This window comes from Taurulus bubalis (assembly GCF_910589615.1).
Source record: "Taurulus bubalis genome assembly, chromosome: 12".
NCBI lineage: Eukaryota > Metazoa > Chordata > Actinopteri > Perciformes > Cottidae > Taurulus > Taurulus bubalis.
The window spans coordinates 1,719,066-1,742,340 of NC_136600.1; the positions used below are offsets into that span (position 1 = coordinate 1,719,066).

The 23,275-nt window shown below is 41.0% G+C and overlaps 1 protein-coding gene across 2 annotated transcripts in view; it reads right to left on the reverse strand.

The window, feature by feature from the left end:
- Positions 1-23,275, reverse strand: part of grik2 (glutamate receptor, ionotropic, kainate 2) — a gene marked incomplete at both ends in the record, with an annotated part of 274,403 nt that overhangs the window by 27,010 nt on the left and 224,118 nt on the right. For both annotated transcript variants that reach the window (XM_079227201.1, XM_079227202.1), the window contains one exon: positions 8,681-8,906. In XM_079227201.1, coding sequence (XP_079083327.1) covers positions 8,681-8,906 — 226 coding nt within the window. The remainder of the gene's footprint in view (positions 1-8,680; positions 8,907-23,275) is intronic.

Below are 23,275 nucleotides of genomic sequence, written 5' to 3' on the forward strand. Positions count from 1 at the left end.
CAGGGCTGCACAAGCTGCAGGAACAAAATTGGCAAATACAAAATGTGATGGTGGTGCAGGCAGTGACTGCATTTAATGACTTATTTAAAATACAATCATCAGCAGAAAAGAGCTAATATTGGTAAGAGGACATTTTAAAAACAGTGTCCTCAGCTTCAGGTCCGAGTTCTCTCCCCTACAGAGCATCCGGTACATTAAAAACTGCCAAAACACGAGCTTCAAGAGAGGAAAAGAAGAAAACTTATCTTGGCCTCACACTCTGAGACGTTCCCTGGTAGATAGATGCACGGCTTCTGGCTTATTATTGGACGTTGCTAAACTGTTCCACACGTTTTGAAAGGAACTTACTCATTTTTTTGATCATCGTAAATATTTACAGCTCAGTTTATGGTAATCTAGCTGGTAATATAGGTGAGATATCAAAGTGAAATACAGATTGATTAACAATCATCACAGTTCTTATGTAGTTGCATTCTGTAGATTTTCTGTGTACAGACTATTTAACTACAAGTCATTATAAGGAAATGGTGTGCAGCCAAACATTGTTCAGACTCACAAAACTTCATTCTGAAATTCAGTGGATGATCAAAGCGTCCAAAGATATCCAATATAGGAGGCATTATTTGGTTAAAATCTGTATATAATAATAATAATAATAATAATAATAATAATAATAATAATAATAATAATAATACAAGATATCTGGCATATTTACAATTGATGGAATGTTGCAGCCAAAGCAAACGTGGGCCCGATTCAGACTCACAGCTCAAATTGTTTTTTTTTTTGGCCTATCCTGATTTTACCCAGACTTACTTTGAAAATCTGGATAAAAAACAACAACTACTGAATTGTGATTTTTGCAAATCGGATCCGAAGAACATATGGAGGTTTTTTGAAATGCGATTTCAATGAGATGTCTGCAGTTGCAGTCTGGACACTCAAATCCGATTTGTGTGAAAGTGTTGAACAGAGGAGACCAACAGTCCATAGACGACCGCCAAAATAAAATGTCTGCTGGCACGATTAGCTTTATTCTGCTTTCACTCTCTGCCCCTCGCAACGTACCAGCCTCCTCGGTCACTGGTGTGCAGGCGACTGCTCGTTCTAAACAACAACGGCGGCTTCTGAAGGTTAGTGTTTCAGCTTTTCTGCTGACACATCTGGAACAAGGTCCCTGGAAGCTGCAGGTCTGCTGAGACCCTCAGCTCCTTTAAATCCAGATTGAAGACTTCTTTCTTTGCTGCTGCCTTTGATGGAACCAGATTCAAGGATATTAATCAATTGCTACATCTCACTACTGCATCTTATTTCTTAAACTGCACTGCAGCTTTTATTCTATTTTTTGCTTTTTGACTTGTATTTTTAATGTTTTAAAATGAATGTTCTAAATTGTTTCTAAATCTTGTTTTCTTCTGCATTGTGTTTTGATGCTTTTATGTGAAGCACTTTGAATCGCCTTGTTGTTGAAATGTGCTATACAAATAAACTTGCCTTGCGCTAAAATAGCATCATTTATATCAGAACTGGGAAGTATTTCTTTATTGATAGAAGAGCAAAGAACGATAGGAAAATACTTTTCTCCATGGAGAAGATGTTTTTGTTCTTCTCCTGAGTTGTTGAGAAAAGAGTTTGATTGACAGATGGTTCCTCCAATCACTTGCCAAAGTATTTTTGGAAAGTGTCTGTCCTTTTCCAAACTAGTTTCCATTTAAAGCCTCTCAAATAGTTCCGTATAACAACCCGACGTGGCGGATCACGTTAGAGGTTCCGTGTCTTGGTCAAGGACATCAACCTTCTCTAGCTCGTGAGCCACGGCCACGTCAAGTTATTCCGCACCAAAAAATGGGTTCAGAGCTTCTTGACAACTTTCTGTGATTTCAAAACAGCAATTTATAACATAAGGGAGCTTTTGTGCACGTAAAAACCAAAAGAATATAACTACTTACAAATAACTAGTGCACTTCTGACACAAACAGGATCCACTGTTGTGCTACAACAGCCCTTCACATGTTTAAATACTGTCCTGAGAATCAACATAAGGTGTCAGTAGAGGCTTGCAGTAAACGCACCATTAGAATGAGCTATGACTAACAGCTGGGAGGTGAACTAAGTCTGTCCATTACGGAGCCGAGGGAGCTGCCAAGAGGCCGATCGCTGAGTGCTGTGGCTCTATCGCGGCTCGAGTTCCAATGCAGGCCGACACCTACTCCCTGTTCAAGTCAATGAGATATATGCTAAATGGTCCGGCTACATGGGAATACAGGCTGCATATGGCAAAGGGAACTAAAAGGGTAGGATTAGCAATTTAAATACCTTGTTCTGACTGCATGTGAATGGGCCACCAGGGAGTAATGATGCGAACACCCCTCCTTTCTTTGGTACGGACAATCTGTGCAGTGCACGCGCTCCCACGGGCGAGCACGCGCTAACACACACGAGCACGCGCTAACACAGGCGAGCTCGCGCTAACACAGACGAGCACGCGCTAACACAGGCGAGCACGCGCTAACACAGACGAGCACGCGCTCCCACGGGCAAGCACGCGCTAACACAGGCGAGCACGCGCTAACACAGGCGAGCACGCGCTAACACAGGCGAGCACGCGCTAACACAGGCGAGCACGCGCTAACACAGGCGAGCACGCGCTGCCACAGGCGAGCACGCGCTGCCACAGGCGAGCACGCGCTAACACAGGCGAGCACGCGCTAACACAGGCGAGCACGCGCTAACACAGGCGAGCACGCGCTAACACAGGCGAGCACGCGCTAACACAGGCGAGCACGCGCTAACACAGGCGAGCACGCGCTAACACAGGCGAGCACGCGCTGCCACAGGCGAGCACGCGCTGCCACAGGCGAGCACGCGCTAACACAGGCGAGCACGCGCTAACACAGGCGAGCACGCGCTAACACAGGCGAGCACTTACTTCCCCTTCAGCCCACTCACCCTCTTAAGCCGCCTTTCTTCCTTCCAGTGGCATTCACACGTGCACATGTAGAATATGAATAGATGTATACAGTCATCAAGGCACGAATGCAGACACGCTAAACCAAACACACACACACACACACACACACACACTAGAAAAAAACTAAAAAAGGGATTAAAAGAGATGTATGTATATATATATATATATATATATATATATATATATATATATATATATATATTTAATTTTGTGTTTATTTCGAATTAATTATCTGATTTATTTTATAATAATTTCAGATAGGAATATATGAGCATTATGCTTCTACCTATACCTTTTTAGTCTTTCGGTTTTGTATATTACATTGTGGCTTTACTTATTGTAATGATTGTCTGAATAAAACACACACACACACACACACACACACACACACACACACACACACACACACACACACACACACACACACACACACACACACACACACACACGCAAACCTTCAAAAGGAGCACATCAGTCAAGGAATGCAATCACCCAAAGCAAATATAGCCTACCTCCACTGTTTTCACACACAGCAAAACAGTCACTCACATTACGTTGTGTGGCTGACCAGCAGAGCATACACAAACAGCAGCAAATGACCTTGCCAACGCTCACAGTCCCAGAGGACATTTCCCCAATTTGTCAGGACGAAACAGCCACAGGATATTATCTATTCTCCACATAGAGAGATTTCTGAGCTGATAATATTTGTTTGTTGACGATTGTAGAACATTTCTATAAATGTGACCATTTTCATCTCAAAATGTCTGGGTCTTTTGTCTGTTTTTAATTCTAGTGGTGCTCTTAGATACCACATATGTCAGGCGGAGTTTTGGAGACCTGCAGAGTATTTACATTTGATAGAATGATGATGCAGCCATAAGAAACATGGAGTCTTGGGTGTGATTACTGCTCCGATTAGTAGCTGTGATCAGGATTCTGTCAGACAGTGAGGAACAGGATGATTTTATAACCTTAACTATTTCAAGTGAAATAAAAAGGCTGTGACTGGATAAAGTTGAACATGTGCCAGACAATCATGGATCAGTGAAAGCTTGAAGGTGATTCACAACACCCCTGTCAAAGTATAGTGATGTTCTATATTTAATTCAACAACACATCTTGTGAAAATACCCAATCCAACAATATACAAATTAAACTAACAAGTATTGAGTGTGTATCAAAGCCTGATTTCTCTTGTTCCTCTGTACCATCGAGCTCCATTAAAGACATGTCTCTTCATCACATACCGTCCTACTGAAGAAGAAAAGAAACATGCACTTTATTAGTCCCCTTGGGGAAATTCTTCTCTGCATTTGACCCGTCCCTGGTTAGGGGGCAGTGGGCAGCCCTTTGGGGCGCAGCTGGGGGTTGGGTGTCTTGCTCAGGGACACTTCGACATGTGAGCTATGGGGGACTGGGGATCAAGCCGGGTACCTTGCGGTTTCGGGACAACCACTCATCCCCCTGAGCTACAGTCGGCCCACACATACACACTATAGAGCTCCAAATGCGGATGAATCTGCTGCTACAAATAGTCCCAAACGAAAGCATTGCTGCTCCCTTCCCAGTTCTGGGATTTTTCTGTTTTATTTTTGTGAAATTCACTCCGCTAATGTGCCATGTCTGGTTTGACTTCCTGCCTTTATGTGTTTTCCCGCCTTTTTGATTTATCCTCCCGCCCTTATGAGTTTCAGCTGTTCCTCATCAGCTGCTGTCGCCTCGTTATCGCCCTCCTTTCCTGGTGTATCTGGTCTCTGTGCTCCTCTTGTCTTTTGTCAGTTCATTTTCGTTGGAGTGTTGTTTGCTGTGATCTGCCAGCTGTACCTGCCTGTCTTTTGGGAACCTTTGGGACTTTCTGTTAAATTAAAAGTATCTTTATTTAATCTGTCTGACTATGACTCTGCGTTTGGGTCGTCTCTGCTTGTGCTGCTTCCATTAGGTGTAAGCGTGCCTCCCTTGGTTCCAAAGAAACGTAGCAAAAGTTCCCTCTAGACCAGCGGTCCACAACCTTTTTTGAGCCACGAAACCGGTTTCGTGTCAGACAATACTTTCACGGTCCGGCCTTCATGGTGTGGCTAATAAATATGACGTAATAAAATGACACGACCGGCATAATGACAATAATAAAGTCCCTAAAAATACAACTCACCATTACGCCGAATTAGTGGGAGCCCTGAGCTGGTTTCTCTACAAGGAGCCGGGTCGGGGTGATGGGAGACCCGACGTGTGTTCTTTATATCCATTCTACTGCTTAACGTAAACCGTTATATCCAGTCTACTGCTTAACTTAAACCTTTAGTCCAGTCTACTGCTTAACTTAAACCTTTATATCCAGTCTACTGCTTAACTTAAACCTTTATATCCAGTCTACTGCTTAACTTAAACCTTTAGTCCAGTCTACTCCTTAACTTAAACCTTTAGTCCAGTCTACTGCTTAACTTAAACCTTTATATCCAGTCTACTGCTTAACTTAAACCTTTATATCCAGTCTACTCCTTAACTTAAACCTTTAGTCCAGTCTACTGCTTAACTTAAACCTTTATATCCAGTCTACTCCTTAACTTTTAACCCGCTTCCCAAAAACAGGATGTTGGAAATGGAGGCAGGTTTTCAGAGCTTTTTGGATATTCTGCCTTGATTTAAGACCAGAACACCGGCAGAGTTGAAACAGACTTTTAAGTTTTGTTTTTGGGTAACTTTTAACGTGACCCGTCTGTGACGGACTGATGTATCCGGTCATTTTTCAAAATAAAACATCTTCCGAACTTGATTTTTTTCGAATTTTTTAAAATTCTTTCTTTCTTGTATGGCCCGGTACCAAGGGACCCACGGACCGCTGCTCTAGGGGACCGCTGCTCTAGGGGACCGCTGCTCTAGGGGACCGCTGCTCTAGGGGAGCGCTGCTCTAGGGGAGCCTTCCAGTGGAGGAAACAAGATGCTACATGCTAGAAACCTTCCTGAGCGCTGATGCCCCACCACATGCAGCTGGTGGCCGTTTTACGTTTATTTTTTTCACACCTGTCCCTCAGACGACCTGAGTCTGCTAATGATCTCCAATGTTTTCAGGGACTAATTTCTTTAGATCATTTCATAACAATACTACAAAATATTTCAGAACATGTTCCTCGTTATTACATTTTTAACAATCAGAAGCAGATACTAATGCCAGCATTGTGAGTGATGCATGTATCCAGGCCAGTGTAGGAAGGGTTCATGTCATCGGCTGTACAGCCTGCGTTCACTGTCAAATGATCTCAATAAACCACAGTCAGATAAGCGCAAACACACACAGACTGCATCAGCAATTCTGTATCAAATAAATGCTTCAGATACATTTAGCATCACCTTATGTTTCCTTTAGTATGTTCCTAATGTGTTCCAGGTGGTTATTAAATCAATCGAAAACATCCGTGCTTTCAAGCTTTAGATTCAATAGTGTGCATTCATTGAGACGGCATGTTGCTCAAAAGCCCTGTTTGCAAGAGGCACAAATACTGCAGGAACTACTTTAGTGAATGAACATGATTTAAGAGCAGCCTTTTGCATGAGCTCATCATGTGAAGTTGTCTGCCAGTTATAATTCTGCAGGTACTTAACCAGAGTGTTTCTTTTAACTGCATTCATAACAGGATTATGACAACTGCTGCTGAGCCCCATAATCAAATGTTGCACCTCCAGACACACACAGTGTAATGTTCCACCCTCCCTATTCCTCCCTCTATTTTTGTAACACTGTTTCTCTGCCTGCTGGAGATAGCCTCAGGATTTCCCCTGCTAAGTATTCCTCCACATGGGTTATCCTCAGGAATGTATTGTAGCAGAATACAGTTTACACAGCTTTAAATGTGCAATAGAGTTTTTAACAGCCTATAAAACTCTTTATCTTACAGGAGGAAACCAAAAATCCCAAACTTCTTGAGTTGATTTAGAAACTAAATCCAGCGAATGACATTTAGAGCGTCAAGCCCTGACCTCCACAACTTCACCTTTCACTGTGACGTCAGAGAACTACCTGTTTCTAAACCTTTGGGAGAACGGGCTCATTGGTGACACTTTATTTTACGGGTCTGCCATTTTGTAATAGTAGTCTAACAATTTTCAAGAAATTTCCTGAAAGGCTGATCATTTGGGAGTGATTGTCGGGAAAATTGAGACCGTGATCAAATTTCCAGTGTTTTTACCTCCACCAAGGAAGTAATTGGACGTTGTTTGTTTGTCAGCAGGATTACGGGAAAAACTACAGGCCAAATGTTCAAGAAACTCGATGGAAGACTGAAGCAGAGACTTGGGTCCGCCCCTCCCTCTTTAATCAGTACCAACAAACACCGTTCTTTGCCAGGTCACATCAAATGTGTTGGATGTTGCATTCAGTGCCATCAGAACAAATGTGAGTACATTATGCCAAAAAACACAACACTGGTCTGTGAGATCGTACATGCTCAGCGCACCATAAGGAGTGAATCCAGCAAGACACCGGTTGAACGTGGCTACCATGACAGCTGTGAAGGTCTCGCACTATTCAAAGCAAACAGCCTGGTCCTGTTGGTGCCTGCTGCACCGCCTCATCTTGCAACACAAAGAATTGCAACTCAGTAACTTTGTGTCGCCCGTAGTTTTTAAATGCACGCAGGGTTCGTACGGTCATGAAAAACCTGGAGAAGTCATGGAATTTTAAAATGGTTATTTCCAGGCCTGGAAAAGTCCTTAAAAAATTAATTCCCAAAAGTGTTGGAAAGGTCATGTAAATGTGTTATATTCATGTGTTCATGTTATTCATTTATGCTGAGTTTGACATAATGAATATGCTTTTAAAAGAAAGACGCTCAAAATATAAGCAGGCATACATACAGGCATCTATATAAATGTTTATTCTTTTAATCAAACTATTGTCTCATTCATTTGTGTCATTTAAGGTTTACTGTATGCTTTGTATTCTCATTGTTAGTTTAAATACTACATTTACTCACTTTTTACTGTTTACACCCAGATTTCACTAAATGTTTGGTCATGGGAATTTGGTTTGAAGTCATGGAAAAGTCATGAAAATCCATTGGTCAGAATGTGTATGAACCCTGTGCATATGTAGGGCTTGTTACAGTCATGAGGGGTGTAATTAAGCAATAAGGTACGAGAGGCAGTCCTGTGTCGTGCAATAATGTACTGTTCAAGGGTGTTGTTAGGCCCGACGCGTAACTGTACATTATTGTAGATACAGTACTGCCTCGAGTATCTTATTGCTTTTAGAATACGAGTACCTGCGACTTTATAAATAGTAATAGTAAGCTCCCTTTCAGCACAAAATAGTTGTAGCCACCAAACGTTGTGTATCATATTTCAGCGACAGAGAAAATAGTCCCATATGTCGCCATACACATACGGGACGCACATACAGTAAATCGCAGATTTACTGACCAGGCCGGTTGAAAGCAGGGTGGAGGATGACACTCAGCCACCGATGTAAAGAAGTGCTCTCAATATCAAAGTTTACACAAAACATGTTTGGTAACTGTCAAGCTTGAAATGACAACTAACGGTTGCGCAATTTAAATCTAGCAGTTATTTTAAGTGCGCACTGATATGGAACGCTCTAAATGTAAACAGGTTGTATAGTACTTTATCGCTGAATAAAGAACACCCCGTAAATCACTCTCAACCAATCAGAATGCTTGATTTGATCTACCCGTATTATAAATGTAGCATACGTACCCATTGGGGTGCCAACCCCGTAGGCTTTGGAGTCAATGAGGCCTCCGATCTGGGTGAGGTTGCAGTTGCGCTGGGTGGCAAACTCGATGGTGGTGGACTCCATGAGGAATGCGTAGTCTGAGGTGAGCACCCGGTGGACGCCTTCCTCGATGTTCTTCACCATCACTGAGTGCCTCCGACTGCTCATGAACTCCCACATCTTATCATACGTGGAGATCTTGGTTTTCTGTGAGGAGACACAGAAGGGCATCGTGAGTAAGAAAAGAAACTGAGAGCCGGCACATCTTCACATGTATTCATTTTAAAAAGCTGTGAAGTGAAATTCTAGGTCGGAGGTTAATGAAGAATTATTTTTGTCTCGGCAATGTTCTGAATGACTTAAAGAAACAATGGCGGGCAGAGCCCTCATTTAAATACTGCCACTATAAACAGCTCTATCATGGCCTGCAGGACTATTTGCATACAATTATTTTCCAAATTTAATTAGGAAAATGTCATTTGCTTTAACTTTTTTTTCCACTGCAGCGGAGCTATATGCGTCCCGCCTGCCTCAGTCATTATCGCTTGTGAGGAGAATGTGGGCTGAAGCAGACGAGCATGTTAAATAGCAGCGGTGGTGTGATTTTGAATGACCGTACATCTCTGCAGTCTGTGCTGCTGCTATCACCCGTAGTTAGGATCAGCAGCGGTGTTGTCAGTAGCGGTGTGTTTCACTTTCTACACCTGTAATCATGGAGAAAAATCCAAGAGCACATTACTCTCCAGGGGAGCCGATTTGAAGGCATTTTTGAAGCCATTTGAAACCTAATTAAGTCACATCTTCAAGGTCCTGCCCGCCATTATTGTGTGTAATGACTTTTTGTGGCTGGTCGATATTTTAGATCAACTGGGTGATTTGCGGAGTGCCTATCAGAATCTTTTGCCGTCACCCTTGACAAATCAGGCGATTGAGCATGCAAGCTTCAGACTGCTGATAAGGCGAGAGCATCGGCTGTGAATACACGGAGAGTCAGATAACCACCTACGCTCCCAGTCAGGCAGAGAGGGCGTCCACACAGAGATTCACAGCTGATTGTGCTTCAACCATATGAGAGAAAACGCAATGGGTACATGCCATGAATGGCTGTCAAACAAAAATAGTAAACAAGTCCACAACAATCCATCCATAACATTTCAGAATGTTTGACATCCTTTATATTTAGTCAAACTGAATCAGAATATTCTAGCAATAGCTAAAAAAAACAACGAATACCAGGTACCAGCTTTCCACTGTCTGATCCTCTCAAGTCATCACCTGTCTAAAACAAGTTTTCATGAGCCCGCCTCTGTCGAAGAATGCTCACAGTTTGTAGTATCTGCAAAAACTGCTGGCTAATCCCATCATCAAATTGTAGTGGCTGTAGATTAGTGATGCTTTAAAATCTGTAGATTGTCGTCATGCTTTTTGTTCTGCAAATCACGATCACTGTTCACAAGAGCAGAAAGGCCCCCAGCAGCGTGTTAGGCAGCGTTGAGTCATGTGGGTGATGGGGGGAAAGAGCCAGCCAAAAGCACTATCAGCCTGAGTTAGATCAACATGGTGAGTGAGTAATCCTCTCTATTACTGCCTGGGCGCATATTTACACTGTGTATGAACTACTTTGTGATGTGTAATTGCTTACACTAAGACACATTCAAGATTGACAGGCCGGCGTCTGGAAGTATGTGAGCTTTCTACGCAACGTTTGTCATTTCAGTGTGGGTTTGTGAAGGCAAGTTATTCATCATTTAATGTATATAATATCACAATTTTAACACCAGACTATGGTCAATATCTCATAAATGCTCCTTTCATATACCAAATAATTTGCATCAAGATCCAATTTGCACTAACAAATGCATTGTGTATGCCGCAAAACATTTGCTGTCAACATCTTTCATTTGTTTTCCCCAACATGTCCGATCTTAGCAAGTAGTAATGTTGTAATAAAGCTCTTAAGGGTGATGCTCAAAGCAGTAATGTTGGTGAAGGACTATATCTTGGCTACAGATTGAAAAAGTTTAAATCCACATTTAAGCTGCTCTGTTATGCATCGTGGTGGCTAAATCAGCAACAATAACTTTAACTTAACTTTAAATGACAGAATCGTACTAAATACTCACTACATAAAGAGGCTATATCGTTTGACTATCTGGTATAACTAACCCTAACGACCACAATCTCGGTAAACAGTCCGAGAAAAGCTAGTTATCAACTCGGTAAATCAACCAGAGTGTCTAAATCTGGTTATGAGCGTAGCATCTCACTAATCACAACAAGTCTGCTGTCAGCAGAGCGACTCACTTTACATATGAAGATAACACTATAATAAGTTAAACACATAATTCAGTCTAAAAATAACAGCCGATTTACATTGTCACTGATTCATATTGAGCATGATAGATCTGACTATGATTTGCCGTGTGCACTTTAATTATTGTGTTGCTAAATGTATTCGTATTCTTTCAGCTGCAACTCCAGCGGTGTGAACCAGACTTATTAAGTGCTTAGAAGGTTCTCTTCCATAACTCATAATCCCCCACTGCGTACCTTAAAGTAACTGGAGCAAAGTAAGACTGCATCCAGGCTGTGACTGGAAGACACAACCCAGACATGTTACTCTGCAACACACGGCTCAAGACGCTGACAAACGTAAGTGCATACATGATATCAATACATGATGAGGATATATATATACTTTTATTCTATCGATTTATTTTCCTATTTCCTCCCAAGTCTTTCACACCACCAGAGATTACAGCTGATAGAATATGGCTACACACATGGTCACACACCATAAGAATCCATCTGTATCACATTCATTTCACAGAACAAACACATGTAGTTATAGTCAGAGTGATCCTATCTTGCTCCAGATGAGACAGTGATGTTCACACACACAGTCATATTTCCCCTCACCTTAACCAAGTGTTTGCGTGTGTAGTCTTAATAGCATATGGGACGCAGGAAGTGAACTTGGTTTTCAAAGTCACATGTTATATTTACTTACTCACTCACTCTTTCTTCCTGAGCTGAGAATTTCTTAAATAAAGTTACACTACAAAGTGCTATCAGTAAGCGCTACTTTTCTTATTCAAGGTGTAGTCGAAAAAAGATGTGTTTTTAGTTCATGACGGAAGATGTAGAGACTTCCTGCTGTCCTGATGTCAATGGGGAGCTCGTTCCACCAATGAGGAGCCAGGACACAAACAGTCGAGACTTTGTTGAGTGTTTAGCTCTCAGTGACGGAGCCACAAGCCGATCGGCAGAAGCAGAGTGGAGCGATCGGGCTGGGGTGTGAGGTTTTACCATGCCCTGGATGTAGATTGGGCCCGATCTGTTCGCAGCACGGTACACAAGTGGAGGATGAGACTCAAATAGAAAGCAAATCCACAACCCTGCAGAGTGGTGCTCAGAGAAGAATCTACTGATCAACAGAAGTAAAACCAAGGAGCTGATCAATGAAGCTGAGGTGGTTTTAGGTTCCTAGGAATCAGCAACACAAACAACCAGACATGGTCATCACACATCTCCATCCTCATAAAATGTCCCATGCAAAGTTCTTACAGAGGTATAGAGAGCAATAGAAATCATCCTGAATGGAAACTTTACAAATTACAAGATTAGAATGTGTCAATCCGTTCTCACTTCCAACGTGTCAAATAATACTCCTTAGTCAGTGATCCTTGGCAAATTTATCGAGTAAAAAGTGACAGTCCGTCTGGGTGGAGAAACCTCTTTGAGAACACTAAAACTGTAAGGACACTGTACACTGCACTATTTAAATATTAAAACTGTTGCACTGTAGAGTATGCTCTTAAGAATTGTATTTTTTAAGTTGAAGTCAAATATTGATGAGTCTAACCATCATTTAATGAGTAAAGGTATCTTGACATCTATCGCCATCTCCCCTGACCAATAAGTGAAGGACAACTTACCTCAAAAATCAAGCCACCTGTGAATTGTGCAGTGAATATTTATGTTCCCTAAAGGAATAACTTGTTCCTTTTTGGACACGCGTCAGCTTTAAAATTACACCACCCAAGCCCAACATGTCAACTCCCAACTAGAAAGGCTGGAACTATTGTCTGTGTAGTTAATGAATGGTTCGTTGGTACTATAGTATCTGCTAATACCAATTTATTTAATCATGTCTTTCTTTGTTTTCTAAATTACAGCTGCACTCACATATGTAGGTGTTGCACCCTTGAAACGAACTGTCCACAAACACGTCCTTCTTCAGTTTTGCAACTTTTATTTAACAAATGCCAGTTTAGTAACAAGCATACGTTTTTGTCTTCAGCCAGTATACTGCAGGTCTACTTCACTCCTCTCTTAAAGAGACAGCGCTCTTTTCTAAACTGCATGCAATACAGTCTGCCCTTGACAGCCAGTATGTGTACAGGTAATGTAATGTTCTCAAACATTGGAACAACAACATATAACTTAACTTAAACATACATTTTAAAGTAAATTGTTAGTCATGAACACAGTTGTATTAAATTAGTAAGAAATATGAAATAACATATTTCAGGGCGCTACATAGGTCATAGTAGTGCTTTATTATATTTAAATGTGCAGCATCTTCATCCTCAACAACAGAAGAAAGAAACTAGTTCAAATGCAGTTTCTAGCCAACAGCGACACTTCAGAGACATGGCTCACTTGCAAAATGCAGCAGGTAATGGAGGCCAACTCACTTATTTGAACCCAAAGGGTTGTGTGATGTGTGTGTGTGTGTTCTCTTGATTGTCCTTCCATTCCTCTTGGTGAGCTTGTGAGACAGTTGCTATGTTTACTTTCCCTTAACAGACAGTTTTTGTGTGAATAATGACTTTCCTCTTTCAAACCCAAAGGCGTCACGTGACCCTGGTATACTGCTGCAGAGCATACATTTAAATTTCTGACAAACCCCAGAGAGAGAGAAAGAGAGAGAGAAAGAGAAGCTCCCTGCAGGCCCGTTCAGACCACTACACCACCCTTCCACAGAAAACAAGACATTCATTGTGCTATTTGCTTCACTTCTCTGATCTGTGCGAGTAAAGGAGGGCAGCGGTTTGGGTCAGCCAGTCCTGAAACTTCACGTAACAGCTTACAGTCGTGAAGGAGCCCATTTTCTGTTCTACAGTGCAGAGTCAACAAATCAAACTGAATCCGTGCTGCGGGAGCTTAGGGAACAGGACAGGAAAGTGCACAGTAATCATCCCAGTTCTGTAAAATGAGAGGGCATACTCATTTAACATGTTAATGCTGTTCGAGATGGAAGACTATATTTACTTCATGATATTCATCAAGAGTAGACAAACCGGTGATCCTGTGAGATTCAAAGTTAACATGTTCCAAGTTATTTAAAGAGCTTTTTGATTTAGTAAATGACATGTACAGTCCTGTGATGGGTGGAGGTGGCTAGTTTAAGCTAAAACAGGCTGTAATCTCTAAAGAGGCAAACAAGGGTTTGCAATTTAAATTGCTATGTATTACAGTATTGAAAAACCTCTGAAGCTGGTTGCAGACTTCTTGGTCTTCTGTCTGACGTGCAGTGCATACACAGCTTGGTCGCATGTGTATGCATTGCACCCAGCCGTGGGTAGAGCAACGCATAATATAGCATAAAGTGCAACACATTCTACACAAGGCAGCGGGATGGGTCAAATAATGCAGCTTGGACAATGGCATTAAGCTTCAAACTACACTATAATTACACTCTGAGCATCACTTTTGCACAACTCAGTGACCTGGTGTCAATATACGCCCCTCAGATGCATAGCGTCTTTTAAAAATATACTTTCGTTTACAAAGGAAGAGAAATCTAGGTATGCGATGACCAGTCTCCTGGATGAAAGTCCTGCTTTGCACCTTTCCTCCCGGTCCTTCCTCTTTAACCCTTTGGGGGCGGGGCCCGCGTCGATGCCTTAAACCAGGTGTTTAGGTTTTTAATAAAATTATATCTTCGCAATAATACATCTCAGAGATATGGTTTCAAATCTGGCGGATATGGTTTCCATTTCCGCGTCTGAGCATCTAAACATAGACGTGTCTTACGACGTGTGCAAAGCTTCAGTGTGAGTCAGAAGATGCCAAGCAAAGAGTCGTGAGCAAAGCTATATTGGAGGGGACAGACGGCGCAGCTTCAGTGCCTGAAGGATTCGCTAACAAGGAGCTAGCCGGAGCTAACGGGCCAGATAGCTGGCTACAGCGTTTCTGTGAGACTGAACGGTGAGTAATCAATTGTTGCCCCATCACCGTTAACTTTCTTACAGTGAACTTAGTACGACTAGTCGTGTTGGACCTCCATTATGTGTTTGTAAGACCGTAACTAACGTGTGTTTGTTGACGATAGCTTCGTAGCGTTAGCACGTCACTACATAGTGCCGTGTTGGATGTCTCTTCCATGTCTACGACTGAACGGTGCATACTCAACTGTTGTCCCGATCACCGTTAACTTTCTTACAGTGAACTTAGTAAGCTGTGGCATCACAAGGGGACAGGTTGTGGAGGGACGCTACATTCCCACTGAGCCGCGCCCACACCACAAAATGTCCGCCGTGGGCGACACTACATCTCCCAGACTGCCTCATGACGTACCCAGCTGCAGGTGCTTTAGGCCCCTAATTGAGGCAGGGCTGGGAGGCTTGATAAAGGACAGACAGGAGAGCATGAGGAAAAAGGGAGCGGGACTAGCAGGAGGACTGCCACCGGCTTGGAGGAGAAAGGGCTCCCAGGACCAGGACCAGGACCAGGAAGAGGACACTATCCCGTGGACAATGCCGTGTTGAGTTTGTTTGTTTGATAACCCCTTTCTCCATCTGGGACGCTTTCTGTTTATTCATGGACTTGGTTTTTGATTTTTGATTTAAAAGCCACTACCAGGGAATTGGAATAATAAACTTTTGTTTTCATTTATACCATCTGACTGTGCCTGTTTCCGGCTCTCTCTCTAGCACTGCCCCACCCTCGGCGGCCTTAGGGACAACCCGTGACCTTACGATGCCTAGTAGCGTTGGATCTCCGTTAATCGTTACTACAGTAGTGTTTATGTCACGTTAGGTGCTGCTAACACGGCGAGAGCTAACGGAGATAGCTGACTACAGCTATGAACGGTGGGTAATCAACTGTTGTCTCTAACACCGTTAACCTTTTTTCAGTGAACTCATACTGACTTGTATTAATGTATTTTACAGAGTGGATTCAGAGCTGTGAGGGTCCAGAGGACAACATGCAGCTGCAGCAGTCTCCCTGTCCGTCTGCCTGCCAACACATCACCATAGCAGGCCTCAAAGCCAGCCATGCATTTGGTTTTTGACATTTATCTACATGTGTCTACCATTTTATTCATATATTCCACTGCTTTTGTGAACCGAAGACATTTGGTAAACCAATTTCCATCACCAAAACCGATATACCACATGAGTAAAGTTATGTTTTCACAACAAATATGAAACATTTCCAAAAATCAAGACTCTTTCAGCTTTAGTCATAATTTCTCTTTACACTTTACACACTCATTTTTGATATACAACACATGTATGTATCATATGCAAGTGACTTTAAAAAGGGAAATTTAAAAATTATGTTAAATCAAGAAAATGACCCCAGAGTGTTAATCTAGATCGGTTACTCCGTCCGTAAAGGCGCCGGCGGGTGCGTCACACACACGCGCTAAATGTGTGTCAGACGCCAAGGAGCGCTGACCGAGCTGCATTACTTGATGCTCTGAGAATGGGTGGATGGGTCACACCAACAGAACCGATGGTGACCATCATGTCCATGTCCAAGTTACAAGTCAAGTTGACACTTGGTCCTGTGAGTCGTTAGTCACTCTGTATTCACTGGAATAGTGATGGTAAATGGACTGTACTTGTATTGCACTTTTCTAGTCTTCAGACCACTCAAAGCGCTTTACCACTACTTGTCATCATTCACCCATTCATACACTGATGGCCAGGGCCAGGTGTCACCTGCCCATCAGGACATTAACTAATCATTCATACCCATTGATACAACGCTGGAACAGCCTGCGGGAGCAATTTTGGGGTTAAGTGTCTTGCACTAAAGCACTAATAGCCATATCCAAAGTAACTTACTTTGGTTCCTGTGAATGAACCCGAGATGGAGCTGGTGAACGGCTGCTCCACCTGCTTCACGGCCCCCTCAAGCACTAGTTTCAAGTCCTCTTCAATTACAACAATTTGGCCATGTCTCTTCCCGTCTCCGAAGTTATGCTTTCCTTATTTTATCAGTTATCATTATTTCCTGTTTATTTTGTGGTACTTAACTCTCTTCTCATTTCAGATTGTAAGTATCTCAATATGTGTTGTAAAGTTAGAAACTGTTTGGCAATCAATTGTGTTGCTTTTGTTGCATGTTTTTTTGTCTGCCATAAGCAAAATGGATCTGGTTTCCCGTTTAGAGATAAGGTGCCTTTTGGAGGCGAGAAACAGAGTGGAAACGGCAGTCGCATAGTGCGCTGTTTAACGGCTAAAGCTACGGCCTTTACGTTGGTTTTGGAATATATAAAAGACATTTAAGAATCATCAGTCAAAGTGCAAGACCATCTGTCAGAGGGGTACGCTCCACAGACCACTTCACTTCCTGCCTTTGTGTGTTTTCCCGCCACTGTGATTGTCTGCCCCGCCCCTGATTGAACCCACCTGTGTTATCACCTACACCTCCCCAGTGTATTTAAACCCTGTGTTCATCTGTCTCTGCCGCTGATACGTAGACTGTTACCTCCACCTTATCCTGTTGTCTGGGTCGTGTGTTTGAGTCCTGTTTTTTCCCTGTGGTTCACCAGTTACATTTTGTTCATATTATAACATGTAAAGCTAAATGGATGATAAAGCTGGGTATGCTTCAGGTAACCATGATGTTCAGTTATTGTACATTTTGATCATCCATGTTTTTTGCAAGCCAAATTGAATAATTACAGATGCACCTTACTATCAAGCACTAGCGTTAACTGGTAACTTACTGTGCTATGCTAAGGGTACCTGGCCCCCATTGGGTCTTGTTCCTGCACAGCTCCACCCTCTTAACCAAATATGGTCACTTCTGGCTCGGCCACAAGGCCAAGCTCAAGGTTTCAAAACGTCAGAGCACATATCAATGGGTGGCGTCACAGTGACTACGGTCACTTCTTTTATTTAAGTTAAACTAAGACACTGTGATTCAATTATTGTCCACATAATATTTCAGATTCAACTTTATTGTCATTGCACAGAGTACAAAGTACTAAGGTAACAAAATGCAGTTTCAGCATCTGACCAGAAGTTCAAAAAGAAGCAGTACGAAATGCGAGATAAATAACAGATTCATAATTTGTGTGTGTGTGTGGCCTTGAATTGCCATCAACAACACACACTCTGTTGGTCCTTGTCAAGACTCGGTCCCCACTGCTTGCCAAAGTGTTTCGCATTTTTTTAAAGGGCTCTAATAAAAAAGAATCCAGGGAGCGGAAGGAAATGCTGCATGCTTTTTCTCAGCAGCTTTGCTTCTATAAAGCATTCTCTCACGCTATTTCACACGCATTTGTGATACACGGTCACACTAAACACACATGCCTAAAAAAGGAAAAACAACTATGCACTCAGTTATTTGTAGCATATTTGTAAGACACATTTTGTATAAACATGTATTAATAAAGATAATATAGACGAATAGGATTGATATTGTTTTGACAAACGAAAATATAATTGGAACCAACAGGGAAAAAGAGAACTTCAATGAAAATTACTGACAATATGATATCTGCAGCTGTTTACCCCAAAACAGAAATACTCACGGTCATGATTGCTTTAATAAATGTGACATCACTCTTTCTTTCTAGGTATTTTTAAAACTAGCATGAAACAGATTATTTTCTTTTCCATATTTTACATTCTGTTTAGATCCTATCACACTGAGGGGTGGATTCACTAAGGGGTTGCAAGGCTTTCAAGGTTGCCAAACCTGTGTAAATGAGACAAGAAAGATGTAATTCTCAAAGCACCAGCTTTGTGACGCGCACCTCTAACGTAGCTGCTATGCAAATAGCATCTCGGTGCTCCTGTGCTATTTGCACATTTTTAATTCAGTTATGTGCAGGCATTGAATGCAAATCTATGCAAATAACCCTAATTGAAAAACCGTCACAAAGATCAGGCAACGATGCTCCTCCAATCCAAACAATAAAATAGGGAATTGTCACCGCCTTTCGAAAAAGGTATTCCCTTCGGTACAACACCACCATTTGTTAATGTCTCACAAAACACACGGCTGTTACACAATTAGTTTGGGAAATTTCACGAATAGAAAAACAAAAATAGTTTTTGCCCGTACATATATATTTTAAAGTCCTTGAAACGTCTCAATACTATAAAAAACATAAAGGCAATCTTCATGGATTGTGTCAATTCTATTGATTTTTTTTTTTTTAATTCCAGTTGAGCTGATCAGGATTTAATTTAATGTCGCTAAAGGGTCAGTCAGTTGGCGAGTCACCCTGTGTTTGTGTCTCTTCATTTGGTTTGTATGAAAGAAGTAACAACAATCCCTCTCCATAAGATTTCAACAATGCCTATTTTCCATGGTGTATGGACTTTGATCCTCCATGGATATCAGTAATACAGCAAAAGGGATGCAATTTATTCACTTTTAGATTTGAGGGGAATTTTTGATAAATTCAGCAGCTTTGGGAAGCATTTTATATTAACTACACACTATTTAGTATTGGTAAAGCATGAGTAAACACTTAATTAATCATTTATAAAACATTGTTCGAAGATGAAGACTCATTAGTAACTCATTAGTATGCAATTCATAAACACAGCTTGACTATTATGCGTTTCATGATTGGGTTTTCATACTTTATAAATTATGGATAAGTAATATATATTAATATAATATAAATATATATTGCAAAGCAATTATTGAGGATTTATAGATGATGCACTAATGGTTAACATGTGCTTTATACACGTGTTTTAATACTGCAATTCATGATTCATTAAGGTAGAAAAGAAAAGAAAAAGAAACATGCACTTTATTAATCCCCTTGGGGAAATTCTTCTCTGCATTTGACCCATCCCTGGTTGGGGAGCGGTGGGCTGCCCTGTGGGGCGCCCGGGGAGCAGCTGGGGGTTGGGTGTCTTGCTCAGGGACACTTCGACATGTGAGCTATGGGGGGACTGGGGATCGAGCCGGGGATCGAGCCGGCTACCTTGCGATTTCGGGGCGACCACTCATCCCCCTGAGCTACAGTCGCCCAGTTACTAGGCGTTAAGTATTTTGTGTGACCCCATCTAAAGTGAGGACTATCTATGCTTTTCGTAGCATTAATACATGACATTGAAAGGCCAGCAGCGCCTCAAAGCTAACAAAAGTCTCAGTTATCTTCTCAACGGAAAAGAGAAATAGACACAACACAAAGTGATAAAGAACATCCATTTGATGATGATGGGAGCGATGCCCATCAGTGGCATGAGTATTGAGTATGTTTCATAGTTTGCTGGCACATATATATGATTGATTATGAGTATTTAGCTAGCTCAAAAATGTAATGAATTCTTTGTAAACATTGGTCAGGATATAGCGAACAATATTCCAGCTTGTCATGGGAATCCACTGGATTTTATTCCAACAAATGTCCCTATTATATCTAATTTTATACCACCAGATATGCAAGAAATAAGTGATATAATTGATCTCAAAATATCTTCGGCTGGCCATGACAACATTTCGGCATTTCAAACAGGTGAAACAGTCAATACTGCAGCCACTTGTTAACATCTTCACCTTGTCTTTGAAAACAGGTGTTGTGCCAGAAGATTTAAAAATTGCGAAAGTTATTCCTTTGTTTAAAGCAGAAAACCCATGTTGTTTCAACAACTATAGACCCATATCTATATTGCCTTGTTTTTCAAAAATACTAGAAACAATTGTACAAAAAAGGATATTGTTTCATATAGAGTCTAATTCCATTCTTTACAAAGACCAGTAAAAATCATTCAACATATATGGCTTTACTTTCCTTGTTGATAAAGTTATCTCTGCACTTGACAATAATGAATTTGTTTGTAGTATTTTCATTGACCTTTCCAAAGCCTTCGACACAGTAAACTGATAATATAAATCATTATATTCTGTAGGTATTCTGCATTTCATTATTCTCATGTCTATTAGAGTTCAGGTTATGCGAGGTCAGTTTAACAAATACTTTCTGTGAGAAGTTTCTGTGAGAACAGTCTGGTTGTCTGTTCCTCAAGGTTCCTCAAGGCTCCACGCTTTGCACCACAACACTCACACCTGTTTATCAGTATATTGACATTAGAGAAGCAGACTGGTCGTTGTACGTTCCAGCCCTGTGAGAAAAGATGAGGACACGATTCTCCTCCTCTTAGAATTGTTTGAGCCAATATAAATGTTAGATGTTCATTACGGAAAACCGTGTATTAAAGATCCGAACTTCCGGCTGTTCGGGTGTTTCTGGACGGTCAACCTGCGTGTTGCCTGGACGACTCCCTGATATCGCGATCGCAGCTGCTTTGCTACTTTTCTTGTGATCAAGGAAAATAAATTCCGAGAACCAGAGAAGTTGTTTGACTAAGTTTTTCCGGACGCTACACCAGGCATCCAATAATTATTACGCATTAACAAAACCATAATATTCTATTGGAAAAGCTGCATAAATATGGATTTCATGACATTGCATACAAATTGTTAAAAAGTTATGTTGCCAACAGAATACAGTTTGTTTGTGTTAAAGGTTGTTACTCAAATAAAGCTAGAATAATATATGTGGTTCCACAGGGGTCCATTCTTGGTCCATTATTATTCCTACTTTATATTAATGATTTGTCCAATGTGTCTAAAAGTATTTTTATCTTACTCGAAGGATTTAACTAAAATGAAAATTGAATCTCTTGAGATGCCTCAAGTGTCATCTACAACATTTCTAGGAATTATCATTGATGAAAGTTTAAGTTGGAGTAAACATATTGACTGTGTTAGTAGAAAAATAAACAAATTCATTGGAATCATAAAGAGGGTTAGACATCTAACTGTCTCCTTATTCTTTATTTCAGTTTAATTTATCCTTATCTTTCATATTGCAATATAGTTTGGGCAAGTACTTTTCCTACTTCTCTGAAAAAAATGTTGGTTCTCCAGAATCATTTTGTTAGGATTGCAACACGATCACAGTCTCACATCTCAGCTGCTCCTTTATTTCACAAACTGCAGATTCTTACTATTAATAACATTAATATTTCTTTAACTTGCATTTTCATGTATAAAATACTTTTAGGTGAAGGAAATATTCCTGATCATTTCAAGACCTTCTTCAGTCAATTCACAGATTCATTCTGACTCAACTCGTCAATCTTCACATCTTCATCCTCCTAAATTAATGACGAGCAGAGGTCAATTCTCTATTAGATTTAGGGGAACCAAATTATGGAACGACATTTCCCACCTAACAAAGAAATGTCCCTCGATAAAAATTTTTAAAAAATTGCCTAAAAGAAAGTCTAATTGCTGTTTCGTAAGAGTTTATATATTAGTGCTCATGTCTTTCTTGTTTTAGCTGTTATATCTACATTTTTAGTTACCAAAAAGGTAGCTTTAATCCAACATCCTGAACACACGCAAGCCATGCTGACTTTCACGCTCACACAGACTCGATTAATTACAATTACTTTCTTTTTCTTTCTTATGCATATTTCAATGTATGTTTGTAATTTTGTAAAATTTTAAAAATTGAATCGGTGGAGGCTTCAAATAAGCCCAGTTGGCTTTTTGTCTCTTCCTGCACAGTGATATTCATTTTCTGTCATGATTTTTTTATTTTATTGTTTGAATTGTGCAAAATAAATAAATTTAAAAAAGAAGAAGAAGAAATACTTGGACTAAGCATAGATTTCTAAAAAAATGTGTTGTAATAAATGTCAGTTTATCATTATATTTATATGCAGTATGCTGCTACTTCCTTATGAATTTATTCCTGTGATCATAAACACTTTGGATCTTCCAGCCATGAGCTGGAGTCATAATATATACGAGTTCATCTGCCTCTCTCAGGTATCAAGTACATCATTCCAATAAGCTTTATCTGTGTGATTTAATCACCATGCTGGAGGTGTACCTCCCATTTGTCTTATTGCTAATGCAAAACAATTCAGGCTTGGTAGCCTGGGGACATGGAGCTTCGTACCAGAGGGCTACTGTTTCTGCCGCAGACTCCGCAGACATCACCACATTATATACACAAGGTGAAAAACCAGCAATGCCTTTAATGCGATGTGATTTTATTAGCCAACAAGCCAGACGCAGCAGTGGTGTGCGTTTGGGTATTAAATTATTCAGTGTTATTGTAATGGCGGTCCATAGGGAACGTCCCCGCCAGGAGGACGAGTGACACACCTGAAAGCTTCAGAGACTGTCCCGTGTGGACATTTACATAATGAACCACCATTAGACTTGTATTTTACAGCATAAGTCAATAATAACCCAAACGGTAGGTATTTTGTCATTTATTACTACGTTTGCATAGTGATTGTGATGCGTGCACGCATCATCTAGGAGTGTGTCGCACTTAATCA